Genomic DNA, 22,127 nt, shown 5'->3' on the forward strand with positions numbered 1-22,127 from the left:
CTTGCTTCGCTTCTTCGGAACTTCAAAACGTCTTCAAGAAAACCCAACGAGTCCAGTCGCCTTTGTTTCAGCTTTGTCTTTAGATATACCACGACTTGGAAGACTGAGAACCTTCAGACACAGATTTCTTAGATGTTTTTGGGCAAACGGACACAGACGTTGTAGGTGTGCGTTCATGATGTGATGTCGGAATAACTAGTAAACAACTTGCAGAGGTGTGGATGTCAAATACGCAGATACTTGGCAGGCGTAAGAAACCCAAACTTGGCAAATATTACATTTTTGTCACTTGCAAGCTGCATGTCATTCTGTCACCCAAAGCCACACTTTTGAGGAAATACTTTGAATACTGTTCCAGTGCAACGTGCCAATATTCCAAAGTCTTCCAAAATCTTGGGAAACGGGTTTATCTGTGTAGCTTTTTACGAATGATCAAAGATTCTTCTTCGTCTTCTACGGCTGAAGTTGGATGGACAGCAGGAGGAAGCTACATGGTGTTGTCAAACTACATGTAGGGTTATCAATGATGCACTACATTTAAACTGGGAAGTGTAAATGAACTATTTCCCAGTAGGAGTTTGGACCGGATCGTACGCAGAAGTAAAGAAAGTCAGAAGAACCTCACCAACGCCCCAACCTCAAAATCCAACATGGCTGCTCCAAAGCTATAGTGATATACTGTTCTATATCACTTCAGTCTGTTTGTGTCTCGTTAAATAGGTCGTCTACACATTATTGTCCAAATTTTATCAGTGGAAATATTGCTATGTGTTTGGAACGCCCAAAATATCAAGTAATGAGTTGTTATCAACTTGTATAGACCTTTTTCTGGGCAGGCATTTTTACAGTTTAAGACAGTTGAGGTGTAATAATGATGGCTCAGTTCCCTGACCTGTCCCAGTAAGTCATGACAGTAAAGCTGCATCTACAAAACCAGGATCTCCCCTAAGTGGAATGCTGCCATCATTATTTCACATGTGCTTTCCTCATTATGACAATTCAAAATGTCTGCTGTGAAACAAAGTGTAGTGCTAACAATGGATACCGGCAACATGTTCTGATTTGCTCTACAGGAACGATATGACCTCCGGTGTGAGACTGTTCCCAGCTCCGACTTTTGATGTAAATGCAATGCAGCGTAAGTGCAACCTCACAGCAACAATAAGAATGGCAGAACATTTTCAGAGCAGGCATTTTGACTTGTCACACTAGGAAAAGCACAGGTGTTACCGATAACAACTGCCACGGGGAATCGTCATCTCAGCTGGTGAAATTTCTAGTTTTGGCTAACAATGACAGGCCCGAGGGAGGCTTTCAATTTGAAATACTTTCTCTGTCAGCTAACACAAGATTCAGTGTAAAATAAAAAAATAGAATTCACAAGACAGGGCATCAGGGTTGAACGGGGGGCACAAATGAGTCGTTGAGCGATCCACATGTGAGCAAAACCCACTCCAAAAAAAAAGTTTGCTCACCTTGACATTTGGATTCTTCAGGATGAATCCTCTGAACCATCCTGCGGAGGCAAAGCACCAATTTAATTTAAAGCATGTCAGTAGGAATATTAGACATTTATATTTGGCTTGGACTAGAGATGGGAATAAGGGTCGGACAGAGGATGCATGTGTGTCTTCTCATTCTCCTGACAGCTGTATGTAGAAAGACCTTCACAACAAGCCCACCAGATATTATGTTCTGCAAGGCAACTTCCTGCAAAATGAATAAATTGAAACGCAAAGCTATGTTTTATTTATGAGTCCATGTCTGAGATGACCACAGGGTAACACCTTTGCACAACTATAACATGTCCTTGCAGATGTTAAATCGAAAATAGCTGCGGCTTGTGTTCGCTCGCACACTTCTTACACCATTACAAACCCCAACCTGAACTCAAGCCAAATTAGTACGCGCCTGATGCTTCGGCAAATCCCAGCACTCACAGAAACAATCTAATACATTTATATCTGTGGAGGCTTTCAGCTGATGTTCTTTTCCAAACAGGCAATTTAAGCTCATTTCACTGTAAGTCCCTCCAGATAAGAGCATTAGCTAAATAGCTCAAATGTAAACTGTGATAGATTATTCTAATCACTGTTTGGTTTCGCCAGAGCATGTTGGCAGTATTTTCCCCTGATTTGTTTCAAGCATGCTTGTCAGAAAAGCATTGAGTCATTTGTCTGGGTCCACACTGTGGAACCTATGATCTCAGTGCTTCCTAGATGAGTCATTTTTTCAAGAGCAGGGGTCAAACTCTCTTTACAGGGTTTTATGCCTGGCAATACACCTGCAAGAGAACATCGGGATGTGACAACTGATGTATTATTTCTAATGTGTCTACATTACCAGGAAGTAAGTTAAGACTGGGACGTGACCAGGAAGCAACCTCAGCAAGGAGCCTGCATTTTTAAACGTGTAATTCATATTAGCGCTTGGAGTTATACATGAATAATGACGAGGCCGCTCTGTGTGACTGGTGGGTGGCCACACAGGTTGCTAGCTGTGCCTAGATAGCGCCTGCCTGCCTGCCTCAGCACCACTCATGTGCCACTTCTTTTGCCTCCTCTGAATTAGAAGTTGGGCGGAGTCAAGATGGCGGTGGCCAGTGTCGCCCACCCTGAGCTTCAAAACTGCTAGTCAGAAGAGTCAGGTGTCAGATATCCGAAATAAAAGCGCCAAACTACTTAGAGGAAGTAACAACTTTGCTTGGAAGTATGCTAGATTTTCAAAATAAAGCCTAAAGATAGAAAGGGCACTTTAACACAGGCTCAGAAGTATAGAGATTTTAAAATTAAAAGCCTTAACTTGTTGCTACTGAGAATAGCCAACCCCAAGTTAGCGAAGAAGCAAAAAAAGTTTATAAAATGTAACTGATGAATGTTGAAAAGAGGTAGCTAAACTGTTGAAATAAAAAAGACTGGTTATTAGCATTAGCTTAATGTGTTGAAGGTTGAAATACTTAGCATAGCATAGAGGATAAACAGCTGAAATAGCTAAAAGTAACAGATGTAGCAAACGTTTGCTAAAAGCAGTTGAAAAAGTTATGTACAAGCAATAGTTGAACAACTATTAGAGTTAGGGATAAACAGATAACAGTAGTGAATTGTTGAATGGTTGAGTAGAAGCTAACAGCAACAGACACGCAGCTCAAATGTTTAAGCTAACTACAAGTTACAGTAGCTAGCTAAGAGTAATTTATGAACAGACGAAAGTAATGAAAAAAACGACAGCATCTATTTTATGCGAGTATAACTAACATTTGATGAATTGAAATAAACAAACTGGGAAAATGCTAGGTCATCTGAATGGACACGCGGAACAGATGGGCGGTTCGCGGAACAACTATTTTAAATCAGAGTCATATATGTACTGGACAGTCAGCCAAATGTATCCGCTGCTGTCAGGAACTTAACAAAAGTTCAAGAAAGCGCAACTGAGGGGCCGAGGCAAAAATCAATTGCTCAGGCAGTGCATTGTCAGACAGGAGCCATATGTCAGTAAAGACACTCTGTAAGCTCCTGTGTTTTGAAGTGTCAACAGTATCAACATGGGGCAGAGCCATTAGTCTGTCTCCTCTGCTGTCAGCAGCCCGGCTCGGCCTCTTTGCTGCTGGCATGATTTTGATTTACTTCCTCCCTACTGGGCCAAGCATTCCGCTGGCTGTGCCATTGTCTACTTCCTTTGGGTACTTTTACCACAATATCACATCCCTCTTGTTGGCTAGCTGCAAGACTGCCTGGCTGGCCGTCTCACGGTGGATGTGTCTGTGCTTCTGTCTCCCAACAAGAAGTGAGACAGAGTGTGTCGAGAGCTCCGGAAGAGGGAGGTGTGTGTGTATTTTGTGCATGGCTGCTTATTTGTGTTAAGGTGTACCTACACGAGGGTGAGCCTCGCTGTGAAAATGATTTCGAACCGTTCGGGAGATTAAAACGAGCCTCGGGCCGACGGGTCGGAAAGAAAATAAAGGGATCAAAAAAGAGGCGGAAAATGTTTTAACATACATGGGATGAGATAGACAGGAAAAGAGAGAGAGAGAGAGAGAGAGAGAGAGAGAGAGAGAGAGAGAGAGAGAGAGAGAGAGAGAGAGAGAGAGAGAAGGAAAACAGAGGAGAAAAACAGACTTGTGTGGGCAGGAGAAGCAGCGAGACTGTGATGCAGGAAATGGTAACAAACAATATCCCTCAAGAGGATATGTGAGTAGCGTCATGTTCAGCTCACTGAAGTGCAGCAGGTGAACATTATTGTGTTTGTTTATTTGTGCAACCCAATGCCAAGTAAATGCATCTGTGTCTGGGCCTGTTGTAGTCGTAAATCTGAGGATTAATGACTCTACAAAATATTTATGATCTATTTAATAAAGGATATCCTTTCACCTGATTTCCTTTAATCGGTCTACTTAATGACAAGAGGAAGTGGTCTTTACGTGGTCTTTCCATGCTCTTTATAAACACATTTGCATGTGTTCACTTCACTACTCAAGCAAGAGCAATTGATTTCCGTTCACGTACCATTCCGACCCTGAGCTCAGAAAAAGCACCTCCTTTAAGGGTAATATAATGAGGTCTTCGTACCTTCACATTTCTCCAGGATCTGCACCGTGTCTCCAATTTCCAGCGGGAGGCCATGCTGGACGGTCCCTCGGAAACTGGCCAGCACTGCAACGGAAAAGAGCCACAAAACACCCACATGAGTTTTTTTCTTTCAAAGCTTGAGTTTGGTCACGCAGTGTTAGAGAGTGATGTGAAACAAGTCAGGATAAAACACACACACACACACACACACACAAACACACAGAGGAGGTGCGATCAATAATCTGTGTGTGGGTGAAATAAAATGAAAGCTTATAAAAGTTTTCTGTATTTCTGCACTCAAACTCAAAAAAGCAATGAATCCACATAAACGCAGCCCGTGTAACGGAGAATATATGACGCTGATTTAATTTAACACCTACAACTACAAACAGACAGTGTAACCGAAGACGGTTTCTGAGGACAGGTATAGCAATACACACCTTCGCTGAGACACAACACCAGCCATTTAATCCTGAACACTGGGGGGTCATAAATCGTTTTGAGTTGAAGGAGCAGCCTGTATTTGATTCAACCCAGGCTGTTTACCGCAGTGATTCATTCCCCAATGAGATTCTTTAAGCCAGTAGACGCATACAGAACAGGTGGTAAAGTCTCTACTCGCACGACCTTTTGTTTAGCTTATGATCGCTTAGAGAGTTGACACGGAAAGTCAAGTGAACAGCGTTTTTTTTTTTCTATAATAAGTTGTGCTTTGTGTCTTCCATTGCAAAGTTCAAAATACAAGAACCAGAGCAGGAAGTCAGTTTAAAAGGAGACAAGATGAATGCCAGTGTCAGCTCATACTGAAATGCGCAGTATGTCCTTCCTGCCACTAGGGGTCTCAGTGAAAACGTTAACAGAAGATGAAACTGCGAAGAAGCATCGGATTATGGGAGTCGTTTTCTCCACCGCCATTACCAATGAAAATTCATCTGACATGACTTCACGATCATGGACAACGCAGTGTATTCAAACGTTAACACACGTCGGGTTTAGCCACATATATCCGAAGTTTTTAATAAACGGTTAGCTAATGTTAAGTGCTAACTTACCATACAAATGACTCAAAACATCAGCGGATTTTCACATAAGTCCTGAAGCTAGATAAAGAGAACTCAATCAAACAGAAATATTATACTTGTGTCTTTGTTTATTGAAGAACATGAGCCAATATTACATATCTGTGAGGTTTAAGTGTTAATATTCAGGCGGTGAATGGTGACTAAAATGAAACGCACCTTAAAGCTACAGGTTTCATTTGAAAGTACGCAACTTGGAAATGTAGAAATGTTACATTTTAGACCTTTAACACCAGATTGTATTTTGTACAGGTTTTGGGAAAAAGTTTTAAAAAAAGCCAGTTAAGTGGGAGGGACAGAGGACTGTTGTAGGCCCATTTGTACTTTGAGCTGAGTAACAGCCATTAGCAGAGAGTGTCCATTGACAGCCCTTCATCCAGCTCTTTAAACAGCACTGTGTCCCATTGACTTCCTCACTGCAATCTGACACACACACACACAGCATGAAATAACCCACACTCTTGAACCTACATGTACACGGCGATACATCAGCCTTCCTTCACTGAACACTGACGGTCATACACACTCTGAAAGAGCCGTCAACGCACCAACTGTAGAAATGTCTGCACACGGTCTTACTACACGGGCCGCAAACTCGCACAACCAACCCATTCAAACGGCGATGTACGCAAGCACACATGGACACACACGGACTAGAAACACACTGATACCCATTCACACATGGACACACAGTCAAAAGAAGTGGGATTTGGAGTGGAAACGTTTAACAAGAGGCCCTGTCACGCAGAAGGGGAAAAGTGTTTAGAGAGGATTTCATTTCTCCCGCCTGCATCCACTGGACCTGAACGCAACATCGAAACTGCACGGAGGATTTGCACCGAGAAACGGAACACAAAGACACAGTGGCCACTTTTCAAGGACTGTTGACAACACAGGGACGCTGCACGTGGGGACTTATTCAATTGACGTCCATTTACCGTCTATTTAAGCTGACTTCCTTATGGTTATGGCTCTATTAAAAGGACTAATTTAACAAAAATCTTTGGCGACGTGAAGTGGGCAGGCACAAAGTTGAACTGATTTCACATTTGAGCCAACACGACTGAGGTGACAATGACAGACCTGAAGTTCCCCCAAGAAAGCACCATCCACGACTTTGGTTCTTGCCTACAAACTCACCATGCTGATACCCGGACGGAGTGGTATTTCTGTTTCAAAGATTGGTAACGGCAAGAACAGCTAGTGCTTGTCAGTCCAAAAACTACTAAGGCTATCTGTGACCTAATTGTGAGCAGCATAGTCTGGCTCAGTCCATACACTAGCAATATGTGCTCTCACTTGGAAACATTTGGGGAAGAGCATACAAAAGGTGAGGGTTACCTTTTACCTTTTTACACACCTAAGTAATCAGATTGTGCTAATAATCTGTTTAAACTTTACTATTTCTCATAGGTGTGTGGGTATTTTTGCTTAAAATTGCCAAGTTAAACCAACTTTACTTTAACTCAAAGAGAAATACCAGCTGAAAAATCCAAGGTTGACTTTCAGAGGTCCTTTTGCTTTTCTGAGGGGGTGTTTTTTTTTTTTTTTTTTTTCTTTGGCAGAACAGCCCAAGAGAGGATTCAGCACAGTCACTCCTCCACCCACTCCTCTCACGTTGACATTGAGATCAAGTCTGCTGATGAAATCAACGCAGTCCTGTCTGCGCCGTAGCTCTGCGCACGTGCGCCTCAGAAATCGTCCGTCCTTTGCATTTTATGCCGAGGCTTCGCCGGCTCCTTGTTATCCCTCGAGCTGCAGAAACACTATCTTTACAAGGGATTTGTCACATCTGACTTTGTAATTTGCTCAAAGACCGACCGCACGCCACAAACATGCAGAGGCCCGATACTCGTCGACTGTTTGTAATTCATTCAGAGCCCAATCACTCACACATGCACAAAGAGACCAATCACACCAAACACACAAAGTGTGCCCAATGCATGAATTATCCAAGTGACTTTCCCAGCTGCGTTGAGCTAAATTATTCAGCTTCAAGTCGCCACTTTTTTTTTTTTTTTTCCTTCCTCTGCTGTGAAATGAAAGCTTCCCGCCTGTCGATCCACAAGCCAGCTGCTGTGTGTCCGTCTGTCGCTAACTGCCTGTCATCAGTCTGGCTCTGACTATCTGTCTGTCAACTGTCTGGGCTGGCTAATCGCCAAATGATGCACGGAGGAGACAGGAAAGGTGTTTGCTCTCGGGGGAATTGATTTGTTGTTGTTTTGTCTGCTTGCCGGGATCGCAGGACGCGTCCTGTTACGAAAGAGAACAGTGAGTACATGGGGGAGAAAGATGCCATTCATGGCTGTTTGACCACACAGCTGCCGCAGAGTACAAAAACAAGCGTAACGGGGGAAAAGTCCTATAAACTCACTCATGTACACACACGGCGCGCACACACAAACATAGCAAGTCTAAGTGGATGCCACTGGTGCATGAATATCCCATTGCATAAACTGAACAAAAGCAGACCTGCTGGTGCTCAGATATGACATGGACACACACATTGCTTACTGAACCCGCTAGACCCAGTTTCCAGATGGCCTGCGATGACCACCATTTCAGCCACCAAAATGCAAACTCTGATCCTTTCCGACACACACAAGCGCACTCAGCCTGATTCCATGTGACACCGGTCCGCTGGGTCGGGGCGAGGACGCCGCTATTCTTGAGCCGGATCCCCCAAAACTAGACGTTAGGCAAAGAAAGAGCCACGCACACACACACACGGATAAACAAACAGAAAACGCGACGACACAGCAGGCGGGCCGTCAATTTCCTCAAGAGGAATCGAGAGACGTGAAGGAATCAGAACTGACCAACAAGGGAAATGAGAACAGATACAGAAAATGAAGTAATATCTCTGGTGGAGAGCTGGAGGGTTTGACACTGATGAAACACGCCACTGGGACTGTGCACCACAACACCTGAGATCACAATTTTGGAATGATTACCTGACGTGGAGGTCAAAGTAAGAGACGCTGAGAGAACATAATAAAACTTTGTCTAGAACCACCACAAATATTTGTGTATCAGACTTTCCAGAGACTCTTATTACCACATATGTATCATCATTTTGCATCATCACAGTTGGCTGAGTCACAAAATGTTACCTTTCACATCATTAAACTGCACCGTGGGATTGTGATTGTGTGAGTGCACGCTGCATTTGAGTGGATAAACACGCAAACTGTAATAAAATAAGGGGTAAATACGGAAAATAGCAAACGGGGAGCTTTGGATGAAGGTGAATACGTCAAAGCTTTCTAAAATCAAAACCGGCGGTGGGCTAAAAAGATATTCATTGGAAACAAAGCTATTTTAAATAACCCACAGAGTCTGATCACAAATGTGAATGAGTCAATTATTTAAAGTTCAAATAGCATCATTTCAGGAAATCAAACCCATTTTCTGGAATTAATTATACGTATGCACCATCTGTTGATGCTGGATTTTGTTCATTAGAGGGAATGACTGTAATAAATCAAAGTGTACGTCTTCGCATGTTCACTTAGTTTCAAGCGACCAAACTCTGACCACAGATCTGGTCTAGAATCCACATCAAGAAGGCAGTCTAAGCAGGCTGTGATTCCTGCGGGTTTCGGGTTTACATCTGAAAACAACGAGACTAGGTCCAAGTGGACTTTATAAACCAGCGTTGATCAGGTGATTCATCTTAGTACATTCTGGACATGGGCTACATTTGGAGGTGGTTTCAAATGCGGCTCCAATCTGTTTTCTGCAAATGTTTTCTCAGTGAGGACGCTCCGCTCAAAACCAGAATTCACATCTTTTGCGTCACAGAAATCCAGAGTGACAGAAGCGCTGAGCAGAATCCATGCCGCTTCAGGCAGAGCGCTATAGAGGACATTCCGGAGAGCAGCAGCCCGTGGACAGGCGTCGAAATAAAAATAAAAAAAGTCTGTTGCGATACAGTCTGACAGAAACTACTGAACGAAAACCGCGTCACCGGAGCGGGTGTGCAGTTAAAGGCGCCCTACGTCATTGGTGATCGGCTGGCAGCACACTAATCTGATTTGATCACTTGTAAACAACAGTGTCAGTGAGAGTCTGTCCTACAAATCTGATTAAAAATAATCTGAGTCGCCTGCACTCTGAACAAAGTCTGAATCCTCAAAGGAAAGAATACAGATGCTCAGATGCAATCTATCAGGACAATTTCTTAATCGAGGATAAGATGCAATTCAGTAGATTTGGTGCAGCACACATTTCTGACCTCATATAACTTTATAACATGACAATGATTTGCGAAAAACAGAACAACAAGCCGGGGAGCCACATTTATAATTAATTATTAAAAATCATTGACAGATTCATGTATAATTAAAATGAGCGCTCGTAGCACCGCTAACCCAGATATTGGACCAAACAAAGTTGCACTAAAGCAAATAATCTATTCAGTGACTGACTGGGACTGTGACACGCGCCATTGTGAAGTCAGAGGTTGCATTTCGATCTCTTTAATGCGCTTTCCCCCTCGCCTTAATCCGGCAGGACTATCTATCCGTTTTCTCGTCGGCAAATGCGTTTTTGCTGAGTAAGTCGAGATCCCTAGAAAGCCCACTGGCTCGGATTAGGCTTACATGTGTTTCAGGCCGCCACTTGGAGTCGGGGCCTGTCAGACCGCGTTACGTTCGGTTCGCTCGTCGCTCCGTCTAAGCTCCTTAGAAGAAGAGCAAACGCTGCGACGGGTCCCCGAGCAAGGAGAACGCCGGCGCTCTCCTTTCAAAGCGGCCCGGTCTCATCCAAAAAGAGGCGTCAACTTAGTGAAAGGTGCGCTGACGGTGATCAAAGGCTGATGTCATGCTGAGGAGATTTTACTGTTAAATTAAAAAACAAAAAAGAAACATTAAAAGGAACAGCTCCAAATCACATGGCAAATTTTATTCAAAGCAGCTCTTAATGTGCCTTTTAACCCAATTAGCCTGACCCTTTCTTCCCTCCGACTGATCTGACAGTGATTCACGTGCATAATCCACTCCCACATGTTAATTATACACCATTTATATCATTAATATGCTAATTTGACAACACAGAGACCGGTGGCCCTCCACTGGCCTCCGTTGCTGCCAAATGTAAGGATCATGAATATTTAATTAGATGTGCGAGTGTCATGAACCGCGCACATGCAAACACGTACGTATAAGCGTGCGCCGAGATAAAAATCTGATTAATGGCTTGATATTGAAGAAGGGAAGTAGTAAGTAATATCCAAAATGAAGAAGCAATGCCTGCTTACATTCAATTTTTTGACATATTTACGAGGTAAACATTTTCAAAAGCACCTGGCGCAACAGAACTGAAAGCTTTTCACTTCCTCACGACGCACATTCTGCACGCCCGCTGTCCGAAAGCAAAAGCGAAGCCGGAGCCGCGTTTGCCAAACCAAAAGTGCCCTTTATTCCAGCAATGCGACTGAAACATTCCCGTTCAAACCAAAACCAGCTCCGCTATGTTTCGCCTCAGCCAAGTCCACGCACGCCGTGTTCCCACTCGCATTTATCTTTCGGTGCGGCCAAGTTAAAAAAAAATAAAAATGCTCGCGGCGATATGCTGCCCGTGTCCGCTGCCTCGTGGATTAAAGGCAGTGAAAAGGCGAGAGTGGTTGACAACACATGAGGACTCCTACTGCAGGAAAATCCGTTTATGTATACATGAAGCATACTTGCAGGCACAAGCTCACATCAGTGTGACGGAGCAGAAGAGGTACCTGCCAAGCTTTAGTGCGACTGGGAGACAGATTAGGTTAAGCATGTGTGCGATAGTGTGCATCTGCGGAATAGTGATTCCTCTGGTTGGAAAGCTGGGACGTGGTATCATGCATTTTAAAGGAGGGGCAACGAGGAGGGGAGCAGGCAGACGTCTGAAAGTAGCAGCACTGACCGAGAAGGCCTTGAACGGGACTCAACTTGGCAGACCTACACGTGCACACACAACACAAAGACACACAAAGACACACAGACTTAGAGGTCTGATAGGCAGCGCAGACAAAAACCAGGGCAGCAAAATCACCCAGGAGGAACGGCTTTCATTTCGCCTCCTCCATTGCCGGCCGCCAGCCTCCTTTGGCTGCCATTGTGTGCTGGGAGATAGCGACCTAGCCACCGTCACAAAACGGCTCGCCAGCAACAATAACCCTTTGCTCAAATCGTGCTGCCGCTGCTACAGAGGCATTGAAAGCAGAGTCGTGCGAGGAGCGTTATTACTTTTCCGGAATGGCCTCATGACAAAAAGTGCAGCTCGGGGCTCGGTTACGTTTTGAGCGTGGCCTCGGCGTCGCTGAGCAGATACCTTAAGTATCCAAAGCACGAGACGCCGCAAAGATATACCGATCGGGCAAAACATTAAAACCTTTCTGCTGGGAAACGTTTTGACCTGGCATTCATGTGGATGTTACTTAGACATGTACCACCCACCTAGACCAGACCAGACCAGACACCCCCATCACAAAGCAATGACACTCCTTGATGGCAGCAGCCATCACCAGCAGGATGCAGCCTGACACAGGCACACACACAAAAACGCTTTAGGAACAACTCAAAAAAACATGAAAAATAGCACAAGGTGTTGATCTGGCCTCCAAATTCACTAGATCCCAAACTGATCAAGTATCTGTGGGATGATCCACAGAGGACCCTACTAACAACATCAACACCACAAGACACTCATGTCCCATGTCCATTCTCTGATGAGTTACAACTGTTTTGAAGGCACAAGAGAGACCGACACAATGTTTGGAAAGTGGTCATAATGTTATGCCTGACTGTTGCACAATGACATGGTTGACTGAGAACCTTCACAGACAATCCTTACAAAGATCACCAACCAACATCTGATTTTGCCGCAGTCATAACATCCATGAAAACAGAGAGCGACCAAAGTGACATTCAGCCTGTCCTGGTGGCCAGAGAAGAAGGAATCAGAAATGACTCAGATTAAACAGAAATATAGGTCAGTGCGCTAAACCCTCACCTCATTCCCAGGCATTAGTCTGTCGGTGTGTGAGGGCATGTGTGCGGGGCCTCAAAGCGAGCTAACTGAATGCATTAGATAGCCCACTGATGCCAAAGTTGAGATGAGATGATTATTCTAATCCTCTTTATCTCACCTGCATGAATATGTAATTGTACCCTCCTTCTGTGCTATTTATCAGAGGATTATGACATCATTAGTCCTGTAACAGTCACTGCAGTGATATCTAAATAACCGAGTTGTGAATATTTTGAAGGGATTTGTAAAAAAAACAAACAGTGTTTATCTTCATTCCTTTCAAATCCCACCTCGCTTTTCTTGGTGAGTTAGTCATGGCCACCGAGGGGCACAGGAACAAAAGGGATGCTGCAGACCGGGCCGGATTTCAGCGGGAAGCGATCTGATGCCAGCACTCAAAGGACGACAAGAGGACCCCTGTCGAGTTGCTGCCGCATTTACTCCAGAGGACGCCGAGCGAGTCAAGTGTGAAAGCCAATTCATCAACTTCATCAGGTGTGTTGCATATTCAAAGCTGCTTTGGTTGATTTTTTGGGCCCCGCGGGGGGGGGGAAGCGCAACAAGCTGTAAACACCGCAGGCATGTTATCACTTCATTAAGTTGAGGTGTTGCTTTTTTAACACGTCCAGCTGACATGGAGCATCATTACCATTCAATTGGACATGTATTCCTGCCCATCTCGTGAAGGTGAGCTCAATGTATGCTCCATAAAATCCATATGCGAGCATTTAGCTTAGCATCTAGCTAGTTGCTAACTTTGGCTGATGTTTTGCACTGGCAGATTGAGTGTAGTAGTTTTATCAGAGCTTTTTTATAGATAAGAAATGCTTAGAAACGAGGTTCGGATTGGCAGTGACAGAAATTCATAACATTAGAAGTCCATGGCTATAAAAACCAAAACAATACGCTCAAAGATGCTAAACTCTGTGGCATTTTTTGTACAAGGAACATGGAGCATCATTAGCATTCATTTGGACATGTATCCCTGCCCATCTCGTGAAGGTGAGCTCAGTATTTGCTCCACAAAATCCATATGTGAGAATTTAGCTTAGCATTTGAGCATCTAGCTAGTTGCTAACTTTGGCTGCTGTTTTGCGCTGGCAGACTGTGTGTAGTAGTTTTATCAGAGCTTTTTTTTATAGAAAAGAACTGCTTAGAAAAGAGGTTCAGATTGGCAGTGACAGAAATTCATAACCAACCAAAACGATACGCTGAAAGATGCTAAACTCCGTGGCATTTTCTGTACAAGGAACACCTCTCACGTTGTATATAGCATCTTCGTCCTCACTGTTGAAATAAAAGTTTTGATCAGCACATCTTTAAACACTGATACCAGTTAATTTATCGTGTTTGTTTCAAACAAGAAGGCAAAGCCACAGTTGTGCCTGATTATTTAAGCCACATTATTTGGAGGTTAAACGGAAAGTCAGTAATATTGGTAATTACACAGGAAACCAGTGGGCGTCCATCTGGGGCTGAATGGTAGGTCAAAGTCTAATGAAGAAGTTGGCCTAAAAGCTGTGTTTGTTTACAGCCAAGGGTAAAGGGTTGCAATCTTAACCATTCGCCTAATTTTTTTCCTTGACTAACCCTGGAGAAAAACATGTGCCAAACCATCTGACTTCTCATTTTTCTAGCCTCGATGTCCTCCTGTTGCCTTTCGAGGCAGCTGGATTCAGAATCCATCTTACTGGGGACCAAAGCCATGCACGTGCGGCCAAGGAGCTATTGGTTTCAGGTGCGCTGACCTTCTAAGACGACTGGCGGAAGTTAGCCCGCGACAGATGGTGATAGACAGATGACTCATTCAGTCATCTGCCAAGTATTTTATTGAAAGCTCCTGCCCTTTCTCCAAACTGTTTCCAAGGACGACTTCTCAGATGGTTCTGCGCAACGAACCATCTGGTGCATCGGGTCAGTCCTCCTCGGGATGTTACAGTATTTTCAGACCCTAGCAATTTATGTGCTTTAGATTTTTTTGTTGCAGTGTTGATTTTTTTAAGAAGCAGCTGAAGTCACGCCGACACCGCATCCACCGACACATCCTCCCACCCTGCGGAGAGAAAGACTGAGGGTGGGAAGAAGAAACTCAAAAATTAAGGCTGTTGCGGCTACGGCTGATGGTTGACAGCAGCAGAAGGAAAGCGGTTTGGGAAGAGAATGATACCGTCGCAGCTTGAAGGGCGGCAAAGACGAACAGAGCAACATCTGCTTTTCCTCCTTTAGGTGTAACCGTTAAAAGTGGGAGTGACAAGTGAAACCTCCAACATCAATCCGTCTCTCTTTTTCTCTCTCTGTCTTTCTGACTCAACTGAAACCTCTACACTTCCTTTCCCTCCATCTATATTCTACGCCATACCTGCACCGCTCTCCGTCAAGGGAGAGGAGGTGTTGGCCGACCTCTATCTGCATTTCGGCCTCCCTTGAGTCGAATTACCACAAATTACAGTATGCGCTGAAGCAGCACACGCAGATTTGAGCAGTGACTGGAAATCAAAGGCGTGAACATGTGAGGGCCTCGACAGAGCCTGTGACATCCTGCGACCTTTGCAGAGCCGTGCAAACACGGATATGTTTTCAAAAGAGATGCATTTGGCAGGTCTGTATTAAAACTGACGTCTTACAACATATCTCACTGACATGGCATCAGCAAAACCGCGTGGAAAAACGCATTTACATTGCCCTAGGCTGCGGCAACGCAAACAGCAGTCAGGCCTGCATCGAGCATGATGAAACTTTGATGTAAAAGTGAACAAAAACAAAAAAAAAAAACATTCAAAACAGCATCCGTGACCAAAAATCTAAATCTAAAGGTGGGGCTTTTTAAAAAAAAAAAGAAAAAGAAAAAGAAGAAAGCGTCACCTCAAGGTTAAAGCAAATCAATTGGATTTTCGGAGCAGAGCGGCTACGATCACTGCTCTGGCGTAGATATTTGTTTGTGTTATATCAAGAGATTTAAAGCAAGAGAGAAAGAGGGAGGGTGTGTAGCCTACAGCCTCAGCCTCGAGCCTGGCGGCGTACAGACCCTGGTGGGATTTGTGCTGACTGGGGAGCAGCAGGAGGCGGTCTAAAGACAGGTGGGAAGAGAGACAGGTGAAGGACGGATCGAGACAGCAGAACAGGGAGACAGACAATCCATGCACCTAAGAGAGAGACAATGGGAAGAGGTGGCTGGATGAGGGAGGGAGCGAGGCAGGGTGAATCACAGTGAGAGGCAGAGGAGATAAGTAGCTGTCAGCTTTTATGTATGTATCTTCACTTTGTTTGCTCCTGTCGGCTCGAGGGGAGGAGAGCTACCCCGTTGGGTTTCAAAGACATACACGGCGACCGCAAGAGCAAAGAGGCGGGGACGAAAGCAAGGTCAAGGCGAGCGTGGTGGAGAAGGAGGAGAGGACAAGGCTGCACGATAGGAAGTATAATGTTCTCAAATTTTTGGTTGTTTTAATCTCTACAACCAGATAAAAGGCTGTGACGACTCGGCTGTTCGGCAGTCTCGGGCCACCGGTGCACCGTAGACACTAGTCATTCCCTTGAATCAGCCGACTGAGAAGGCTGAATGCTGCTGAGCTTCGCAAACCAGAGCAAGATAAGACAAACAGAAGTAAAAAAAAAAAAGCTTAAAAAAAACAAAAACAACAAAGTACAATGGTTTTAAGCTCCTCCTAGATCCCTAGCCTTGTTCCCCTTTTGAATTATGTACACAGACTACTGCCACCTACTGGTGTTTCCTTCCTCTGAGCCCCAGAATGTACTGCAATTGCAGCTGTAGTTTATAGGGTGTTCAAGCGCAAGTTGAGGCAACATCACAGCTTCTCCACCGGCAGTTCTTGTCCTAAGGTTTTGGTTGTGATGAGGTTCATAACGTAGCGATAGCGTGATCACCAAGAAGGATGGCGTGAAGCAAGTGAGTAGATCATTAGCCAAGCTTCCACATGTTAAAATACCCTAACAATCCTAGGTAACATGGTTTGACGATTATACTTTTGTACGAGGAGACAAACAACAAATGCAGACACCTCCATTCCGTCAGACGTCACAGAATTTGATGAGAATGAAAATGATGTGACACAATGTTGGGGAACAATCATGTTGAGATATGGCAAAGAAGGCTTAAGGGGACCCATAAGACACCTTTATGTCACTCCTGTTCAAACAAACTAACCATGCAAATCCATTTGAAAGTTAGTTATTTTTGTGTACATTTAAAAGACAGCACAAGCTAAGATGGAGAGGAGAGGGATGATCACATCATGATCAGTTAATATGGATTTTCGGGAGACGTGATAAATATACGCCCCACATTTAGACTTCATGGAACAGCGGATACCTGCATAATTTTGCACATCCAGATGCAATCAGAATGATCAATGATACCCAACCATTTGCTCTGAAATAGACATCTTGCCGCTGAATTGTCAGCTTGAGCACTTTCTTTTTCAAGATTAGTTCCTTCGTAAGAAGACGAATGATCAGTAGGAAGAAAGAGCGGCAGCAGAAAATGGAGACAGCATTGCAAGACAAAGTAAGACAAGACAGTGCACATGCGAGCGCTGGAAAATTACCATTTTCAACCATTCTTAAATAAGGAAATTGGGCCTTGAAGTGAGGTTTTTTGACAGCGTGGTTTAAATTATGAGTGGGGATTTGTGCACCCAGTGTGCATTACTGACTTAATGTGCTGGTATCCTTCCATTTGATTTAGTAGTGTCATGCAGGATACAGCTGGTACTTATCACCTCATTAGAAAATATTTCCTTACCCCACTCCGATGAAAAGCATGTTGTTCTGCACACATGCTGCCTCTCAGCATGCACACATGCATGAGATTGCACAGCTACGGCCGAGGAGGCGCACAACAACATCCACAAACACACCCACGTGCATATTGTCGGAGCGGTGAGCGGGGGTAGGCAGGGGTCTCTAAAATCTGCACTGAGGCATGAACAACCATATGGAGTTTTTTTTTTTTTTTTAGTTAAACCCGCGACAGTAGCCAGGGAACAAGTTACGCTTTTTTTTTTTTATTACATGCAGATGCAGTCTGTTTTGAACGCTGATTTGTTGTTAAGGCAACGCGCGGCCACGACATCACCGCCGGCGCTCTAAATTGTAGGGTGACAGTAAAAGCTCACAGACGGCGAAAGAACTTCCAGCAGCTCGACAGCGCACACAAACACCTCCTCTGAGCTAAAATTAAAACTATTGTCCGGCATACCTCGCTGCAGAAGTAGATCTATCCATATTTCCAGGAGCTACATAGTGCAAGATACACGCATGCGGTGAGGATGTGAGGCAAGAGAAGAAGGGCAATGACACTGTCTGGCTCACAAGCTCTCGATGGTGTTGAGGGCAGGAGAGGAAATTTCACTGCTTCATTTCTGAGAAAAACCACGGCCTGACCTTTGAAACACACACACACACACCCCCACACACAAAAACACACATTACGTTATCTGTGCAGCATCTTAATAGAGTTACTATATGTACTTACATGTGAAAGTGCATTTGATGCCAGCATTATCGAAACAAGCCAAAACAAAAGGTTGCGTTAGCACTGTCCCTATGGGTAGAAAGCCTTCTGCTTTATCGGGTTGGCAATCTTTAGCTCAAGGTCTACCCACATGCACACAGAAGATTCAAATATGGGGAGAAGGGTTAAGGCCGTTGAACACCAAGCCGAAGGTCGGACGTTTTCCGGTGTCGGGCCGTTAGTGATCGCCTTCAGTCCTAGGTTTTTGGGTGTCCCTCACCAATGGCACAAGTCGGACACGTTCTGGCAGCTTTTTTGAGAGGGCTCCTCTTGGTTTTCATCCTGATCTCATCTGAACATTCAAACGCAACGGCGTGATCATCATGAATGAATAAATTGTAGACCGACTGATCAGCATGATCCAGGGAAGGCCAGCTCGATGAGACAGTTCGGAGCGCTTCTTAGCCTTCCAGCTATAAGTAGCTCTTCCAGATGCTAGGTCTTCCACACAGGCACAGAAAGTACGTGTCAACAGGCCTTTAGCTGTAGTCTCCAGTCTTAGTCACAGCTGGCGTGAGGCTATAAAGGTTTGGTGTGTCCCTACTTTTAGACCAACGGTGGTAATGCCGGGATCAATGGACAAGGCACCCAGAAGGTCAACATCCTCAGTGGACTGTAGGATTAATATTGACTTCAGCCTCTGCAGCCATTTTCATCTCATTACCACGCCGATCATAAGTCCTCCATTACTGATGAGGTTGTCTGTACGTGTCCTTTTGAAGCCTAATATCAGTGAGTCACGAGGAAATCACCCCATGCTGCTACCGCTAAATGCTAAGCCTCCAAGACGATGCACTGTCTGGAGAGCAAAGGAAAGGAGACAAAGTGAAGAGGAGGGAAAGATGACAATGTTGATAATAGCGATGAAGCTAATTATAGAGCTGGAGACAATTCAAGCAATTATATTACTTGTTTCCATGTCTACCCAACCGCCAAGAGTCTTATTTAGCCTGGTTTGTTGCAAACAAGATACAAAACAGAAATTAAAAGAAGCGTCACAAACAGAGGGGGCAGAGAAATGCCCAGTGGACTAGAGTGCTGTGTAGTCGCTACTCTATAGGTTCACTTCACATCCTGGCCCAGTAGCTTTCATTCAGCTCTGCTCCCGAGGAGATAAAACAAAGAGCTCAGTGACAAGTGGAGACAGAGAGACTGTATAAGAGAAGAGAGAGGACTGAAGCATCAGTGAGTGATGCGAGTCAGCGGGGAGCGTATGAAAAGCACAGACGTGAATGAAAAGGCCTCAGTGTGGGTCGCCTGCGCTGAGCTGAAGGGTCTGTGCCGGTTCGGATGTGAGGCGTGCTCGCAAAAAATCACCGCGCGAGGTCGAGGCACGGGAAGAAGAGCTGACTGCAGCGTGTGGCGCGAGCCAGACCCGCGTGAATGCGGGCGTGCTCGCTAAAAAGCACACAAAGCGACAGACGGCCGCAGCCTCGGAGCACAGTCGGGCCGATTGAAGACACTTCGCAGGAAGGGGAAGCGTGGAGTAGCTCTGAAACGCACACACTCAGTGGCTCCACTCAAGGACACACAGATGGCAGGTGCAACACAAATACAAGCCACTGGAGCATACCTTATTATCAGCTAAGCCAGCCAGCCAGCTATCTAGTCACTGCTTCTCAATAAGAACCATTCTGCAGCTCTGAATGTGTCAGCTTCCCTAATGAGGGGCAAAGAGCAGCTAAGTCACTGACTTAAAGGGAAGCCGGTGAAGCAGGACACCCAGCAAACAAAATGGATACGAGTGGTATGAAGAATATACAGGTCACTTACTGGAGGGATGTGAGGAAAGGATAATTATATAAAAGGGAGAATGGCTAGACAGAGTTTACGAGAATGAACAATACGTGTGCAGACCAGTAAGGCGTTTCCTGGAAAGATGGCGAGAGTTTGTGGGCAGATTGTTTACTTTCCCTTTGTTGTTTAGACTTTAACGGACATTTTTGTCAAAAAAAAAAAAAAACTTGATATAATCCAAATGATAAGTGCTACAAATGTTCCAACATTTATATCTACGGTGCAAACTGCAGTATATCACATGTGTAAAGTATAATATGAGGAAGCACAAGAAAGTCAAGGCTGAATTAGGTGATTTATTGCTGAAAGTTGCAGAGTCCTTCAAGTCCATGGTTTACAGAAGACCTGGGCAATATATCCAGTTCATAGTTTTTTTAGTAGTAGTTTTGTAGTAGTAGGGCAAAACAGTGGCTACACCTGAAATCGGACCACGGTGTGTCGCCACGAGATTCCAATGCTAGCTCCCGTCCAAGCTCCAAAACCACAAGTAGAAAGAAGAAAACTTTAGATGCCACCTTTTCCAGTGTCCAACCCATATGACAAGACAGGTAGCACCGGTGTTTTTACATCAAGAAATACGTGGGACCTCCTTACGAGGCTGAGAAGCATGGGTTTGAAACAATCAAGTATAAACCACGTCAAATACTACGTGGAGGTATCATTGCTAAGTTTGTACAACGAAGTAGAAGTGAAGACTACTGAAAACTGAGAAGAGCCATCTCAAATAGGCTGACAAGCTGCCAGCAGGTGTCCAACTTGTGCCATTGGTGAGGAACCCCAAAAACCTAGGATGACAGGCGATCACTAACGGCCCAACACAAGAAAACGGCCGACCTTCGGCTTGGCGTTTAACGGCCTTAACCCTTCTCTCCATCTTTGAATCTTCTGTGTGCATGTGTGTAGACCTTGAGCTAAGGATTGCTAACCCGATAAAGCAGGAGCCTTTCTACATATAGGGACAGTGCTAACGCAACCTTTTGTTTGGGCTTGTTTCGATAATGCCGGAATCAACAACATATTCTGATTCTGATACCTCTGGACCAGGTAGCTTAACATGACTTGGATAGTTTTTTTTACTGCAAGGGTGACGCTGCTGTTATGTTCCTGTTCTTAAATTATTCTACCCCCCCCAGCAGCGTCACTTTATTATAGAAGAAGAATGTTCACTGAAAGTGGCAATGTAACCACACACTGTGGTGAAAAGGAGCATACTAGAGAGCCTTTTGAGGAACAAAACCTCAAAATTCAACCCATTTGTTGCAACAGCTTCCTTGTGAATGTTCTCATTGCCTACCACTGGCACGTTTTTAACAAATAACACACACCATTGCAAAATCTGCCTTTTTGTAATTGTTCTTCTTTCTTGACATTCATATTGCAACAAGCCATATACAGGAGTACGACACAATACAATTCAATAGCACCGCAGACCGCAGCCTCTGAATGTAAACAGTTGGATCAACAGCTCTCTCGGTTATTTCGAACAAATGCTGAATACCATAACGTCATGAAGCTATGATTTACTGCAGGACTGCTGCATTACAAGGAATTTGTATTCACTGGTGTACCTAATGAGCTGGCAAGTGTCTGTGCATTTAAGAAAGAAAACCATTTTTTGACTCATGTCTCATCTGTAGAAAGAAATACTGCCTAGCACTGCTTTACAATGTGTTTTGCCTGCGTTCTGTAAAACTGTTACCAGTACAGCGTACAATCCCAAAGGCATCTAAACAAAGAGGCATTCAGCAGTGGGATTTGTAAGTATAGTGTGTACCACTGGGTATCAGGCAAACAAAACTTTGTAAGCTCCGCCACAAGACCCTCCAACCCTCCGAGCTCAGCGGGCTAGAAAGAGCAGAGGAGGCCATTTGAGGGGGGAGACTACAATGGAGCTGGATTAACAATGACAAGATAGCAGGCAGCGGTGAGGGACGGCTGAGCCAAGAAATATGACGGGAATCTGTCATCCAGCCTCAGAATAAAAATAAAACGTTTTCATGTGATATGCATTCAGTTTTCCATGAGCCGCGAGCTGTGACCGAGCGCGTCCTTTTCTGCGCTGGAACGGATTCTCATTCTTTCCTACATTCTTTCCGCTGAAAACTGAAAAATGAGGGTTGGATTCTGCGGCTCGATGGCATG

At 44.5% G+C, this 22,127-nt stretch overlaps 1 protein-coding gene across 2 annotated transcripts in view; it reads right to left on the bottom strand.

The window, feature by feature from the left end:
* dock4b (dedicator of cytokinesis 4b) overlaps positions 1-22,127 on the bottom strand; it is a gene marked incomplete at its 5' end in the record, with an annotated part of 120,867 nt that overhangs the window by 83,290 nt on the left and 15,450 nt on the right. For both annotated transcript variants that reach the window (XM_084573293.1, XM_084573292.1), the window contains 2 exons: positions 1,476-1,516; positions 4,569-4,652. In XM_084573293.1, coding sequence (XP_084429419.1) covers positions 1,476-1,516; positions 4,569-4,652 — 125 coding nt within the window. The remainder of the gene's footprint in view (positions 1-1,475; positions 1,517-4,568; positions 4,653-22,127) is intronic.

Source organism: Chelon labrosus, assembly GCF_963514085.1.
Source record: "Chelon labrosus genome assembly, chromosome: 23".
Lineage (NCBI taxonomy): Eukaryota > Metazoa > Chordata > Actinopteri > Mugiliformes > Mugilidae > Chelon > Chelon labrosus.